This window comes from Psammomys obesus, unplaced genomic scaffold, assembly GCF_907164565.1.
Source record: "Psammomys obesus unplaced genomic scaffold, mPsaObe1.curated_primary_1811, whole genome shotgun sequence".
NCBI classification, from domain to species: domain Eukaryota; kingdom Metazoa; phylum Chordata; class Mammalia; order Rodentia; family Muridae; genus Psammomys; species Psammomys obesus.
Window position 1 is genome coordinate 14,053,036 of NW_026585698.1, and position 14,505 is coordinate 14,067,540.

General features: G+C 50.3%; 2 protein-coding genes across 6 annotated transcripts in view; one reads left to right on the plus strand and one right to left on the minus strand.

The window, feature by feature from the left end:
* On the minus strand, window positions 1–12,262 carry Gucd1 (guanylyl cyclase domain containing 1). 4 transcript variants are annotated; one of them, XM_055598953.1, is made up of 6 exons: window positions 12,191–12,262; window positions 5,382–5,466; window positions 4,478–4,643; window positions 3,251–3,342; window positions 2,809–3,050; window positions 1–2,176 (listed from the first exon to the last, which is right to left on the minus strand). In XM_055598953.1, the coding sequence occupies exons 2-6, from the start codon at window positions 5,390–5,392 to the stop codon at window positions 2,082–2,084; spliced, it is 606 nt and encodes a 201-aa protein (XP_055454928.1). In that variant the 5' UTR covers window positions 5,393–5,466; window positions 12,191–12,262; the 3' UTR covers window positions 1–2,081. The 4 variants fall into 4 exon arrangements, with proteins under 4 accessions (XP_055454928.1, XP_055454926.1, XP_055454927.1 ...); XM_055598951.1 differs by lacking the exon at window positions 12,191–12,262 and adding an exon at window positions 11,597–11,799; XM_055598952.1 differs by lacking the exon at window positions 12,191–12,262 and adding an exon at window positions 11,597–11,797 and having other exon boundaries at window positions 1–2,173.
* Window positions 11,991–14,505, plus strand: part of Snrpd3 (small nuclear ribonucleoprotein D3 polypeptide) — a 16,748-nt gene continuing 14,233 nt past the window's right edge. Inside the window, exons 1-2 of one of the 2 annotated variants that reach the window (XM_055598956.1) lie at window positions 11,991–12,255; window positions 13,730–13,876. In XM_055598956.1, the coding sequence (XP_055454931.1) occupies window positions 13,751–13,876 (126 nt within the window). In that variant the 5' untranslated portion in view covers window positions 11,991–12,255; window positions 13,730–13,750. Of the gene's footprint in view, window positions 12,256–12,356; window positions 12,572–13,729; window positions 13,877–14,505 lie in introns of those variants that run through there. The other variant, XM_055598955.1, reaches the window with a different exon arrangement.

Sequence of the window (14,505 nt, forward strand, 5' to 3'; positions counted from 1 at the left end):
TTAGCACTGTACAGTGAGAATATTTATTGAGAATGGCTCATTTCAAACAAAATATATTTATGTATAAAATCCTCTGCTATGCAAAAGATCCCTTTCATCCTCCTGTGGCGCGAGTGAACAAAACCATCTCCAGTCCCCAGGAGGCCTCAGAGCCCACACTGGGCTGCACGAGAAGCTGAAAAGTGGTGGGTGTCACACACTGTGGGACTTTCTGATGATAAGGCTTTCTCTAGCCGGTTCTCATGATTAGTGCAATGTAACACAGTGTGCCGTGTGCCCTGCCTGTGACCCTCCTTGGACAAGCAGATCTTGAAGACAGCAGCTTTCTTGCTATTCTTACAGATAAGAGGACTTGATAATTCGTGACTTGCCCTGAGAAGCCTTTACCTGGGTCCAGGGACTACATATTTTTGAGATGTCCTCAGGGGGAAGATGACGTCCTCCTATGGAGGCCACCTCCCATGAGCACCTATGGGCATGTGTGCCATGCCTCACCCATCCACCTGTTGTGAAGGCTTCATCTCCTCCTACAGTCAGTCCTACCTGAAGCTCCTCTGAGGACACTCCTACCCATAGCTGCTTTGTGGGACTTCTGAGCTTGGAGCCAGAGTTCCTTGAGGCCCTGGGCCACCCAGCATTAAGGCAATGGAAATGAGACCACACTGAAACCAATACTAGTCTCTGAAACCCAGAGTGGCTGCCTAGCTGACAGCACCTCCTTCAGCCCAAGAATTCATCTAATATTGAAGAATATTATGGGAGAGTGGTCTGACTGCCCTTGTAAACACAGATCACCTCTGTCCCTCAACTACCACGGGGGGCACCTAGTGGTAGGGGGAGCAGCTACTGCCACACCATGCCTTGAGCACTGAAAGACCAAGGCCTGTGGAGTACAGTGATGGTGGGAGGCTGTTGGGGTATCCTTTGTTCTTCACCAGAGAGCCCATGAGGAGTGGGCTCCCTAGTCCCTATAGGAAGAGCCTATTCACTTGTCTTTGGTGCAGCTTCACCATGCAGACAGCTGGCGAGGCCAGGCCAGCCATCTTATTAAGAAAGGACTTGCTCTGGCCTATCTGCCCTATGTAAAGAAGGGTTAGTGGTTTCAAAGTACCTGTATCTATTATTGTCTTACTCCCCACACAGTGGAAACTGAGGTCTCAATAAAACAATACCCTTGCTATCAAGACCAAAAAGACAAGTTAACTAGCTCTATTTGATGCTATCTGCTGTGCTGTGTGGTACTGACATTGCCTTTCTTCCAGACTGAAGAGACCCAGTGTTCTGTGCAAATGCTCCTGGTGTGAACGCAAGGATGGATGGGAAGCTGCCTGCAGCCTCAGGAGCACAGACCCTTTAGCACCCATCCTCAAAAGACTCCCAGATTTAGAGGGCAGATACTGCTGTGGGAAGTCAAGCTGGTGTCAAGAGGCCTTGTGGGTGCAGGGGCTCTCTGGAGCCTCTTGTCAACTCCTTGTTCCTAGAACATCCTCTTCTGCTGTCACCCATTCGGCCCTGCACACTCCTAAAGGCTTTCCACTCTATAGGAGGGTACCTAGAAGCTAAGAAGGCATCAGCATCCCAGGGGTCAGAGAGCCTCAGAATGGCTGAGGTATGCATATGCTGTACGATAACAAGGCCTTGTAACCAGTCCCAGAGACCAGAGTCCACAGGAGGCAGGAGAGGGCAATGACACCACCCACTATAGGGCTTGGAGTGGCCCAGAGCCACAGGCCTGGCTTTGGATGTGCTCATCCCACACATGCTTCTCTCCCCTTGTCTTGGGAGTAGCTGGAGTCAGATCTGGGGTCTTCCTCTGTGCACAGCTGGAGTCGGACTCAGGGTCTTGGGAGACACTCCCCCTCGATGCTCTTGGGTTGTCTCCAGCAACTACAGGGTGTTAAGGGTAAGTGGCATGATGACACTGGTGGACAAAGCAGTCAGAGTTCCTAAAGTCTTCGTCAAACAGGCTGAGACTACAGTTCTGAAGCCCAGCCCCAGCAGCCCTGGGTGTGGTCATCCTGAGTGGGCCTGACTGGGGAAGGACACAGGGTCTGAGGACCTGCCGTGCCCAGCTCCTGCCGTCAGCTGTCCAGGTAGACAAAGAGGATGTCCTCATCTGTGCCATAGCTGGTTCTGGCCTCCTCAAAGTTGCTGATGCTGGTGCTGCACATTCCTGCTGGGGGTGGGGAAGACCGGGGTCAGGTCAACGGGCGGGTTAGATACCCACCCTGCCGGTACCCAGGTTGACCGGATGGGCTCTATGCTCTACCTGCCTCGCCACCTCTCAGCATAAGCCTTCCGCCCCTAGGAAACCTTTCCTGTGCACTCTGGCCTTTATGAGTTAATTCTTTCTTTTGACTCCTTTCCAGTTTAGCAGATAGAGAAAGGGAGTCCAAATGGGAAGAAAAGAATGTTACATATGTTCAGGCCACACAGATCAGAGAAAGAAGCCCTTCTCCACACCATGATGTAAGGATGGTGAACAGTCTGGCCAGACTTGCTAGCTCGTGTTCTGGCTATCCCATGAAGTCCAAGAGTGGGGACTACAGCCTGTGGAAGAGAACTTATCAAAGTGGGGACCTGAGCAGTGGGGTGAAGCTGGCAGTGTGGGAGGAGAGGTGGCTGGTGGCCAGGACAGCAGCAGGCTTGTTTGTGACCCAATAGGCAAGGCCTGATGACAGAATCCCAGGAAAAGGGGCTCTGGAGACAGACATCAGCCATAGCAGCTTGAAAGGGCGGAAGTCGTGAGGTCAAGGCACAGGGGAAAGCAACACAGCCCACCCTGGCCCTCGGGCACCCAGCACTCACGGTCAGCATAGGCTGGGTTGTTGTAGAAGATGCACCCAGTAGCCCTGTTGTAGCCACGCAGAACGATGAAGTGGCCCTGGTAGTCGGGGCTGCGGCAGAAACAGCGGTGGCCACTGGGGGTGAAGCAGCAGTACTTGACAGGGCTGGAGCACAGGTCACAGTGCAGCACCCCTGAGTTCACCAACACGATAGCCACGTGGCCCTGCGCCAGGTGTGCCTGGATGTCCTGCACGCTCACTGTGCTGTGGGAAGCAGGGAGGTCAACCAGTGCCAGAGGGCTCTTGTCTCCACCTCCCAGACTGATGTCCCCCAGTTCACACCCCCTCCTCAGTGTTACGATACGTAAGGACTTGGCTTGTCTGCCCTCTGCCCTGAGCTCCCTGCAAGTGGCAATGTCCTGGCTTGTCACTGTGACCCAGGATAGAGGGGTGGGAAGGCTTACCATTTCTCCACTCGCACCTTGCAGGCCTTGGCTTGTGCAAACAGCTTGTTTACCCGGGTCTCCTCTGTGTCAAAGTGCTTCCTGTAGAAGGACTGACAGAGAAGGGCAGACTGTAGTCACCCATCCTGCATACACACACTCCACTCAAATAAAACAAAGAGACTGTTACAGAAGTAGGGGTAAGAGGGTGCGAGAGCCCTACTTTGGGCAAGCAGCTTTATCAGCATGCCCAGGAAGAAAGCTGTTTCTGGCCCTAGCTGGAGAGTGGACAGGACCACACAGGGGAATGAAGAGGATGCTCAAGAGATGAGAAAGTAGAAGTCTTGGAGCAGCTTTCTGAGGAGGATGGGTCAGGCCATTCTCTGGTAGATGTGAGTAGTAGCCTAAAGCAAGGGAGCACCGAGGACAAGGCTGCCCTCCTACCCCCTGCCAGGACAGCTCAGTCACAGCTCAGTGTAGCCAAGTGTGATTCACAGAACATATTCTGCTTGGTGCTCATGTGACCAGAGCCCCAGGAGGCAGGCCAAAGACATTCTGTTCTCAGGTCCCCTTTTCTGTCTTAAGATTTAGTAGCCTTCTTTACCTGGCATGGAAGGTTCAAAGAAGAATTAGGCTAACTGCCACTGGTCACCATGTGACAGTCCCTCTGCCAAGGAGGCCAGCAGAGACTACTCTGCCAAGCCTTGGCGCCTGGGCCAAGATCGCCTCAAGGGCAGGTAAGACCGGCTCTGGCTTTGCAAAGGGACGGAACTCACTGGTGTGTTGGCACAACCACCTACGATGGCTTGATTTTTCAAGAGAGGGAAAAAAGAGAACGACAGACAAGCAGACAAGACAGCCAATACATGCTTTCTTCCAGGATACCAATTACCTGGCGAGAAGAAAGAAAACAAGCCAATGATAGTCATGTGAGATCAGTGTACTCTGCAGCCTTGAACCTGTCCTGTGTTACAGTGGAGACAGATACAGAAAGGCAGACAGTCCAGGACTCAATGTGGAGAAGCCCCATACAGGCATGACCTCAAGGGCGTGTGTCTGTAGTGTCTCTGCCACTACCACCGGTCGCTGTACACCCGTGCATTTACTCAAGTGTCTAGGCTTTGACCATCCTCTCCTGTGGAGTGTGAAAACTGGGTGAGTGTGAGAGTTGGGTGAGTATGAGAAGTGGGTGGCCTAGGCCTCTGGTTTTCTGTGTGCAGAAGGCCCTCCCAGTGGGGAGCTGCCCACCTGGTTCTTGTAACCCTTGTCAACACCCAGAGTCTGGGTACAGAAGCGGTGTCTCACACCAAAGTGGCGCATCAGGTAGGCCAGGTCGATGGTCCAGATGCTCCTGGTCAGCTGCAGCTCCTGCAGGGCATTTTCAAACTCCCCGTCGTCTAGCTGGCCCAGGTACCTGAGGGCAAGAGGGCAAAGAAATTAGCTTGTTCTTGGAGCAAAGCTAGACCAAGTCACCCTCCAATCTGAGTGCCACAGCCGCTACTGGCACTTTTGATCCTGTATCATGAAACCTCCGTGGCATGCCCACCTGGTACCTGAGTACAACCTAAGGCTTTCAGGGCTCAGGCACCTGGCACACTGAGCCCCAGAGTGAAGGGCCTGGATTTTGGTTCTTGCATCTCTTATGGACTACGTGAACTTGGAAGTTCACATGAAGTTGCTGCTCTCCGGCCTCAGTGACTGCATATCTAAGATGAAGTGCTTGGATCACAGTAGTTTTCAAAATTGCAGGCACTAAACATTTTGTCAAACTCTATCTTTCCCAGAATTTTTGTCTGTAAGGTAGATAAAGGAGAACTGATCTGGGCCTCCTGTTGCCCTTGGTGATGGTAACAGTCCTTTTCGCCTCAGACTACCAGATTCTTATGTTTATGTAGCATTCTGCTATCGAAGGGCTGGAAGGTGAACCAGCCACCACCTCAACACCTGGGACTTCCCTGATCATCCCAAGCATCACCTGAGCCAACACTTGAGCAGCCTGATCCACCCTTGGTTCATGTTTAAGATATGACAGGGCCGAAATGGAAGCTGGGCTCCTGGCACGGTTCAAACAAAGCCAACCCATACAGATGCTGGATCTCCTCCAGGCTGCTTCCCATTTCGCCCCTGGGCCACAGCAGGGGTAGACACTCACCGAAGCACCATCCTGGAGCAGGCCAGGCCGCAGTCCCAGTGGTACAGCTGCTGGATGATGGGCACAGGCAGCTGCACAAAGTCCCCTGCAAAGAAGCAAGGGCGAGGAGTCAGGGTCTCCCCACGGTGCCCGCCAGCAGCCTCCCCACTGGAGACACCACCACAACCGCTGCTGAACCTCCACAGGCTCTCAGGGCCCGGCCCACAGCCACTGCTCTTACACCACCAGCACTAAAGCCAGCTAGCCCTACTCAAAATCCTCCAGTGTGTTGGTCCCCACTTTCAGACAAAGCAGTGTTAGCTGCTGACTCAGCATGTTCAGTTTTGCATCACCAGGGCCCACTGTAGGCAGCATCAGCATCTGCCATGACCCCTCACACTTGGCGTGTGTGTGTGTGGGGGGGTGTCACTACACACAATTTCCTACACACTTTTTGGCTTCTCCCATGAGCTAACCTTGGAACTCACTCTTCTAAAGTGCTGCCCCTCTCCTCAGTGTTTCATTCAGGAGGTCAGCCTGGCTCTAAAGTTTCCAGGATGAGCTACATGGTAAGACCATGGCTAGGAGGAGAGAAATGTCACATAGGCTAGTTAAGCAGAATGTTCCTCCCAACTCCAGCTAGTATGGTCCCTGGGAAAACCTCTCAGCCTGTCGATTCCAGGCTGTGACATGAGCAGAAAGGGGCACACCTAGGCATTCTGGCAGCACTGGCTGACTGAGGGCAGGCAACTCTCTATCCTCCTCTCACTGGATTGAGTTTTGCTATTCCTCATGTTCCAAGATCCTGGCACATGTGCTGTAGCATAGTGACAAGTGACACAGCAAAGTCCCGTTCCAGTGTGTAGCAAGAGCAGATTTAACAGATAGCCAGCAGCTTAGGTTAGGAAAACAATGGGGTGTGCCTCAGAGAACACAGCAGGGATGGCAAACAGCATGTGCTCAGGCCCTGAGGAGAGGACAAGCTGGCCGGTGGCCTGCAGGACCTTAGGCCTGTGAATATACACAAAGTTCAGTCTAGCTGGGTATGGTGACACAAATTTATAATCACAAGACTCGGGAAGCTGAGACAGGAGGAAATCACACACACACACACACACACACACACACACACACACACACACACACGGAGGAAGGAAAGGGGAAAGGGCAATCCAGACTTAAAAAAACCAGGAGGAAGGGGCTGGAGAGATGGCTCAGTGGCTAAAAGCACTGGCTGCTCTTCCAGAGGCCCCAGGTTCAGTTCTCAGCACCCACAAGAAAGCTCACCCCTGTCTGTAACTCCAGCTCCAGGTAATCTGACATCTTCCCACAGACACACATGCTTAATACACATAAAACAAAAAATTTTAAGCTAAAAAAAGAACAAAACCAGAAGGGACTTCTTTAGATTGGTCACCACTTCGTTTACTGGACACACGGAAAGCAGGTCTATCTGGAGTCTCCTTGAGGATTTCTGGGATCTCCCGGCCGGTGACTACCTCTATACAGAGTCATGCAGGAGTCCACCTACCAGCCACCCCCTCTCCTGCTCTCCCCTATCTTCAGAAACTGGCTGAAAGGCCACTATTTCTACAGCTTTCCATAACCCCAGGCTGGTCATTGCCTATTCCTTGATCCTTCCGCTGTAATCCTTTCAGCCCGAGTTCACACTTAGGGTTACAGAATGCAGCCCTTACACTGACCTGATCTGTAGCCTGCCGGACAGGGATTCGTGACTGTCCCTGGCCCTTCACCTCTAGGTGTGCCTGTGGGAGGCAGGATGTAATGGCAAATAGGCCACCTGACCTTTCTCTGTCTGCCTCCTCTTCCAGGAAATGAACCACCACCAAACGACCACACTGAATGCAATAAGTAAGTGGAGCGACTATATGCATAATGTTTGATGTGAGAAATTATGTGAACCACCAGCTGCTGTGCAAGGCCTAGGCCAAGCTGAGGCTTCATGCCCTTCATTCCCTTTGCTCCAAACACCTCTAAACCTAAGTCTTTCCAAGGCCCTCGGCCTTTTAACAGTTTGTAGATTCGGTCTTGCCTGACCCCTTCCCACATCCTGTCCCATCACCTGTCCCTACACACAGCAGCCTGAAGAATTTTATCTACAGTTTCTAATCCTTAGGGTCCTTGGGATGGGCAGATGGCTCAGTAGATAAAGAGCTCAAGGGTAACGACTGGGAGTTCAGATCCCCAGAACCCACCCCTGCCTGTACTCCCAGCAAGCAGATGGAGAGGAAACCTCTAGAGCAGGCTAGCTAGCCACACTAACAGAAATGGCAAACTCAAGGTTGAGTAAGAGAAGACACCTGATGTCAGCCTCGGGCCTCACGTGCATGCACACACATGCACCCACATACATGAGAAAACACATATGCACAACACACACACAAAAAAGATAAAATCTAAATAATAAAAATAAATGAAGTTCTGACTACCACACTACATACGTTTTAAAAAACTGGGCTGTCCTCAAAATTGATAAAGAGTCAAAGGTGACGCTAAACACTTCTGATCCTATACCCCACCTCCTGAGGGATCACAGGCACATGCCACCTTGCCTGCCTTTTAGTGGCTCTGGAGATGGCACTCGGGGCTTCCTGCTGGGTGATCACTATACCAACTGAGCTACCTCTCATCCCTAACCACCTACAACAGCCTGCAGGTCCCTGCCTAACCTGGGTCTGCCAGACTCACTTCATCTGTTCTGGTTGTGCTATAAACCCAGCCGTCCTAATTGTGCAGGAGTGACTTTACCCACATGGCCCCCTCAGTCTGATTCTCTACTGTTCTTGCCATTTCAGCCTTAGTTCAAAAATCTCCTCAGAAGTTTTTATCTGACTCTGAATTTGATGGGTAGGAAGGGCATGCTTTCATGACATCCTGTTTATTTCATTCAGTGCTTGGCAAAAGAAGCTACTGTCACCTCCCTAGACCTTGAGGTTCCTGAACAACAGTGATGGTGTGAGTCTGCATCCCCTCACCAACAACCAAAATTCATGTTGAAACATAAACCCCACAGTGGTGGTGGTAAGCAGTTGTTGAGTCTTGGGGACTGAAGAGATGGCTTAGTGATTATGCATATTGGCTGCTCTTCCAGAAGACCCAGGTTCAGTTCCCAGCACCTACATGGTAGCTCACAACCAGATAGAACTCCAGTTCCAGGAGATCTCCAAATGCTCTTCTGCCCCAAGAGCACACACATGATATACAGACAGACCCACAAGCAAAACACTCATACACATAAAATAAAACCTTTAACAAGAGAAGTTGGGTCTTTAGGAAAGTAATTGCCCAATCATGGGGTCTCTGAATTCGGGCCTTGTAAAAGGTGAGGAAACACTAACCTAGGCCTGTCTTGGTTTCCTTTCCAGTCGCTGTGACGAAACACCCAACAAAATTAATTTAGGGGGAAAGCGTTTACCTCAGCCCACAATTCCAGATTACATCCATCATTTCTGGGAAGTCACAGTGGTAGGAGAGAGCCAGGCATGTTGTTGCCAAAATCAAGAACAGGTAGCCGAAAATAAATGCATGTCTGTCCTTCCCACTTTTTATCAGTTTGGGGCGTGGCCCAGGAAATGGAGCTACCCACATTTAGGGTGAGTCTACCCAGCTCAATTAACGTATTAAGAGAATCCCTCAGAGCAGAGCTAGACAATTTCTTATTAGATTCCTTTCCCACATAATTATAGATTAGGTTGACAATTAAAACTAAATGGCTGGAGATTGCTCGGCAGTTAAAAAGTGCTTGATGCTTTTGCAAAGGGCCCAGGCACAGTTCAGTTTCTAAGCATCTAGGGTGGCTTATAGCTGTCTGTAACTCTACTTCAAGGGGTTCCAACATCCTCTTCTAGCCTCTGAGGGCACCTGCATGCAGACAAAACCCTCAAGACACCTGAAATTTTAGAAAGGAAATCTTAGAAAGAAAGAATGCTAACAGTCACGGGCCTTTTTCTTTTTATCTTTCTCATACTCTTCTGTGCAAGGACACAGTATTTCTCCCTTTCCTCTCTTCCTGCCATGTGGGCACATCTGGAGAGAGTTTCTATAAGGAATGGATGGATCTTGTCCTGAACTTGCCAGCATCTTCATCTTAGAATTGCCAGTCTCCAGAACTGAGAAAATAAGATTTCTCTTGTTAATGAATTTTTCGGTGGTACAAATGGACTAAGACACCAGGGAACATCTTGTTTGCTGTTTCCTTGCCTGAGGTTTAGTAGTAACCTGTTGTTATGCTTGAGGCTGGGGATGTAGCACTTGGCTGGCACTGTCCAGGACCTAGGTTCAATCCCCAGTGCTACAAATTAAAACAAAACAAAACAAAACACACAAAGTCACATTTACTGATGTGAAAGCCTCTGGGCATACCAAGGTGACGTAAACCTTGGTCTCCAGGGACTTACATTCTAAAACAGTTCTCGCACAATATGCTAGTGGAAAAACTCTCTACAGGGTATAGCTCTATCAAGATGGTGTCTTCCCTTTTCAGAACCCTTGTTAAGTCTGTAAATGGCCTTTCTGCTCTGATCTACTCAGGCTGACCACTACCCAGGTTTCCTTTTTATTCAACCATTGGAATGTTGCTTTCTCATCTCTGGCATGCAAATGCTCTGTTCCCCCTATTCTCTCTGTCTCTCTCTCCCTCTCTCTGTGCCCTTTAATATGCTCACAGAGGGAGCATCTACTTTCTCTGTGGTCAGCCTGAGAATCCTATGATGGGCCAAGACTGCACTTGCCTTTTCCCAGCCCTCAACTACAGATGACACTCATTTCTGCTGTTGAACAGGTTTCTGATTTTTGGTTGGTTTGTTTTAAAGCTCCCGCCCTTGTCCACTACAAGTGTCCATTCATTCTAGGCTTCCAGATCCCAACCTTCTCCTGGAGGCTTCCTCCTTAACCTGTGGCCTGAGATCTGGTTCTAATTAGTTGGGTTATGCCTTCTCTTAGACTGTTGTAAAATATGGTACAGGACAGTTGCTCCTCAGGCTCCTAAGAGATTCAGCTGTCTCTCCTCTTTCCTCGGCTTAGAACGTCTAGATCCTGAGGCCTCACAAGCCAAACATGCCTGCTTGACTATCCTGATCCTTAGCACAGACACGATGTTTTCTGGGGGTAGGTGATAAGGGTGGAAGAGGTCCTGGTATTTGTCCTGATAACAGCTTTAGCATTCAGAGCCCAAAAGTGCTGCAGATATTGATGCCTTAAGCCAAGCCAATACTCCACCTGAGAACTAGAGTCCGCTCTGGGGAAAGCCCGGGTCTGGCTTCAGGTGTCTGGTTGTCACAAGAGAGAGAAGGCAGCCAACTCTTCCTGGACACTTTAACCCTCTCAGACTGTCTGCTCACCTCAAAAAGTACAAAAAAAACAGCAGTAGCCTACTTTACTGGGCTTTATGAAAACTAACTTTACAGTCTATAAACACTTTAACACTGCCTGTGCCTCTCAGCGTCCTACACAAGTGAGCCATTATCTGCAGAGGATAAGAAAGGGCAACGATCTTGTCAAAGTTCACAGTGTTAGGTAACTGGAGTTAAGAGAGGAGGAAACTCCAGCTTAGGTCCAAGCCCTGTTCCAGCCTACAACCAGAAGGAACCACTCCCTGAAAGTGATGGATGCCACTCTATAACTAAATGGTTTGGATCCCCACCCTCGACCCCTCCTCCCCCGAGACGGCACCTTGCTATAATAGTTTGTTAATATCAACTAACTCTTGTGCCTTAAGCAGAGCTCCACCATGGCTTCCCGCTTTCCCCACTTTTTGGGGCAACCAAAGGGGCTCGAGGTTTCTAGGGGCAGAAAAAAGCCGACAAAAGCGCCGACTTTGGGATGCCAGAAAAAACAACCACCCCTTCTGCTGAGTGTTCTCTGCCCATTCTCCCGGCCCCAGGCTTTCCACAGTTCCCCGGGGAACAGGATCACCCAACGTGGTTCAAGCAGGACTATTCGTTTCTGGGGAAGGTGGTGCCTTTGCCCCTTGGACTTTTCCCCTTGACTGCTCTCAGAACTCCCTGGGCTTCAAGCCCCGGGAGACTCAGGAGCAGCCAGAAGTGGAGGAAGAAAGGTACGAAGAAATAGCCACCTAGCTAAGATCCACTAGAAGCTCCAGGCTGGGCTGATGCCGCAGACTGCCCAAGGTCGCGCGGCCAGACCCTGCCCGGCTCTAGGGCGGAGTCCCCCTCGGTTCCCCCAGCGAGGGCAAGGCCCTTTCGAGAGGCACTGACCGGGCTCGAGCGGCTGCCCCGCTGCCTCTGCCTCCGTCCTCATGACCCGGGTGGCGCAGGGCTCCCATGGCCCCGGCCTGGAGCTGATTGCAGCTGCGACTTCTGCTGGGCAGCGAGCGCGGCCAGCGCGCGTAGAGTCCCTCCGCCGCCGCCTCCGCGCTTCAGAGACGGGTAGGCGGAGGCTAGGCCGCCTCAAGCCACGCCCGGTCCCTTCCAGGTCTGGGACGTGGAAACCCGCCCATTCTATAAGCCACGCCTCTTCCCGTCCACCCACGTCTCCTCCATAAAGCGCTACCCCCGGGTCGAGCCCCAAAACGTTCTCCGGAAGCCCCGCCTCCTTCCGAGTCCCGCCCCCAAGGCCCTTCCTTTAGCGACGTTTGGTCCCCGCAAACTCTTGCACTTTCCCTCCGCTAGATCTGCCCCTTTGCCGCCTCAGGTGTTAGCTCTGGTCCCTCGCAATGCCTCATCCACCGAGACTCTAGGGAATCCTTTTCCGACTCCCGTTAAGTGATTAGTGATGGTCTCCCGTGCTCAGTGCGCCCCTTCCCTGAAGGCGACCGGATTGAATGCTTAAATTCCTAGTCCGAGCCTCACCTCCTGTCGCCCCAGAGCGTTGGGCTCAAGCCTAAATCCCGCCCAATGCGTCCCTGGAGTACTTTGTAAGTGTGAGTTTTTCCTTTTCGGGCTCGAGGATTGATGTTTCCGGCGGTCCTCCGGCCCTCTGCAGTGCCGGAACTATAGTGCAGGAGATCTCGTTTCCCAGCCGGCATAGTAAGAAGGAAGCGTAATTTAAGATTGCGCTCTCTCCGCTGGGGAAAGGAAAAGGAGGAGCCCCGCGCACGGCATTCTGGGAGCGCGTGGTGTTGTGGGTATTCGGGGCCCGCCATTCCCTCGCTTCACGCCTTCGCCTTCTAACGTTTGTGCGAGAACCGAAAGGCAGCCTGCAGTTAGTTGGCGAGGAAAGGCGGCGAATAGGTGAGAGGAGGCCGAGGCTCTCCTAGAGGGTTGGGGACTGGAAAGGGACGTTGCGGCGGAACTCAGCTAGTGGAGGGCGGGAAGCCGGGGCCGATCCAAACATCGTCTCCCTAGCGCTTGGAACAGTTACTAATTTACACCTAGTCTGCACGTTCTGTGCCTTTCCGGGTCACCGATTTTCGAAGCTTGCAAGCAGTCATTTTCTACCAATTACCTCCTTTCTCTCTTGACCATTATTTTCAACGTCCTTTGCACCTCTGCTTCCACTCCCATTTCGACCCTGGTCCTCATGCTTTCCATGCTGCTGCAGAAGCTCTATGTTCGATCCACGTTGTAGATGCTGCTAATTTATTTATTTATTTATTTATCTATTTATTTATTTATTTATTTATTGTCTTTGGCTATAATCCTGCAGTGTTTTCCCACCGTTCACAGCATAAAAATCCATACTCTTATTAAAGTTGGATGCTGTGGTTCCTCACCGAGAGTACGTTTAAGCATCTTTTCATGAAAGTAGGTGACGTAAGTCGTTGCCTATCTCAGAATTTAAAAAGCTCTGTACATAGTCTTTGTCTTTTAATGAGACAAAATCGAGCGTTTACCCTGATTGTTTTTCAGTGTGCTGAGCATTTCCTGTGTGTAGCATGTATCGCTTTGTGAGATCCTTGATAACTTTATTTTCACCTTTGGTGGGGAGTTAAGATGCCGAATTGAAAGCACAGCTTCTCTTCCTAGAGGTCTCTGGGTTTGGGTCTATGTGTACTATCAAGTACTGTAGCCTTTTCCCAAATTTGGTTGCTGAGGACTTGGAATATTACTAGTGTGACTGAGGGACTGATGGTTTTAATTTACGTTTTGTTTAAATAACTGCATGTAAACATCGATTAGTTTATATTCCAGGTCTGAATCATAGTTGTTTTGATGACTACAAAGCAACATATGGTTGGGATGAGAAAGGGGGTATTCTGTTAGTTTTCTTTGTCCAGCTTACCATCCTTCCCCACCTTACATGTTGTGCCAATTTGCCATGGTGGTTCCTTCAAGCCAAGAGCCTGACTCCTTCCACAGGAAGTGCAGCTCTGACATATTTGGAAAGCCTGTGGAATGTCAGTCCTTTTTAAGCTCTGAAAGATAACTGTTGTCTCTCTTTTACTATAGCACAAGAAGAGTCCTGCCAAGATGTCTATTGGTGTGCCGATTAAAGTCCTGCACGAGGCTGAGGGCCACATAGTAACGTGTGAGACCAACACTGGTGAGGTGTACAGAGGGAAGCTCATTGAAGCAGAGGACAACATGAACTGCCAGGTACCCTGCCTTGCACCTGAGGCTGTGAAGGGGCTGTGGCTTCTCTCCTGGGGGATAAAAAGGTCTACTTGGAGGTCGTGATGAAGTTACTCTCATCCAGCAGTTACTAACTGAATGTTTGACATGTGTCAGGCACTCTCACAGGCTCTGAAATTGTATGCCAATGTAGACTTAGCCCTGAGGGAGGAAAGTCATTTGACAGCCTGATGTCATAGCATGTGTATATCCCAGCACTTGGGAAGCTAAGAGTTCAAGGCCATTGTGGGCTTTATAGCAAGACCCTGTCTGTAAAACAGTTATATTGAACTTTGCTTTCTCTCTTAGAGGTCTGTCTGTCTGTCTGAAAGCAGTGGTGCTGTAGAGTTAGGTTAGAGCCAGTGTCCGTTTTCTAATCTTTAGCTCCCACATTGTGTGTGCTTGCTTTTTGTCTTGGAGGAAGTCTTATCTGATAAACTACCAAAGTTTTAGCATATGTTTTTTGTTTTGTGGTTTTGTTTTTGTTTTGTTTTTCCATTAGTTAAGAGCTTGAGCTTTGGATCAAATCAGACAGAATTCCCTGATTCCAAATTGAGTTGAATCTTAATTATATGACATTGGGTAACTTAATCATTTTGTTCTCTCCTCTGTGA

Excerpts from the sequence above, each read along its gene's own strand:
- Gucd1 (XM_055598951.1), bottom strand. The coding sequence starts at position 11,639 with ATGAGGACGGAGGCAGAGGCAGCGGGGCAGCCGCTCGAGCCCG. Across the intron at positions 4,644-5,381 it reads TGCTCCAGGATGGTGCTTCG|GTACCTGGGCCAGCTAGACG; the intron begins GTGAGTGTCTAC and ends TCTTGCCCTCAG. Across the intron at positions 3,051-3,250 it reads AAGGTGCGAGTGGAGAAATG|CACAGTGAGCGTGCAGGACA; the intron begins GTAAGCCTTCCC and ends TGCTTCCCACAG.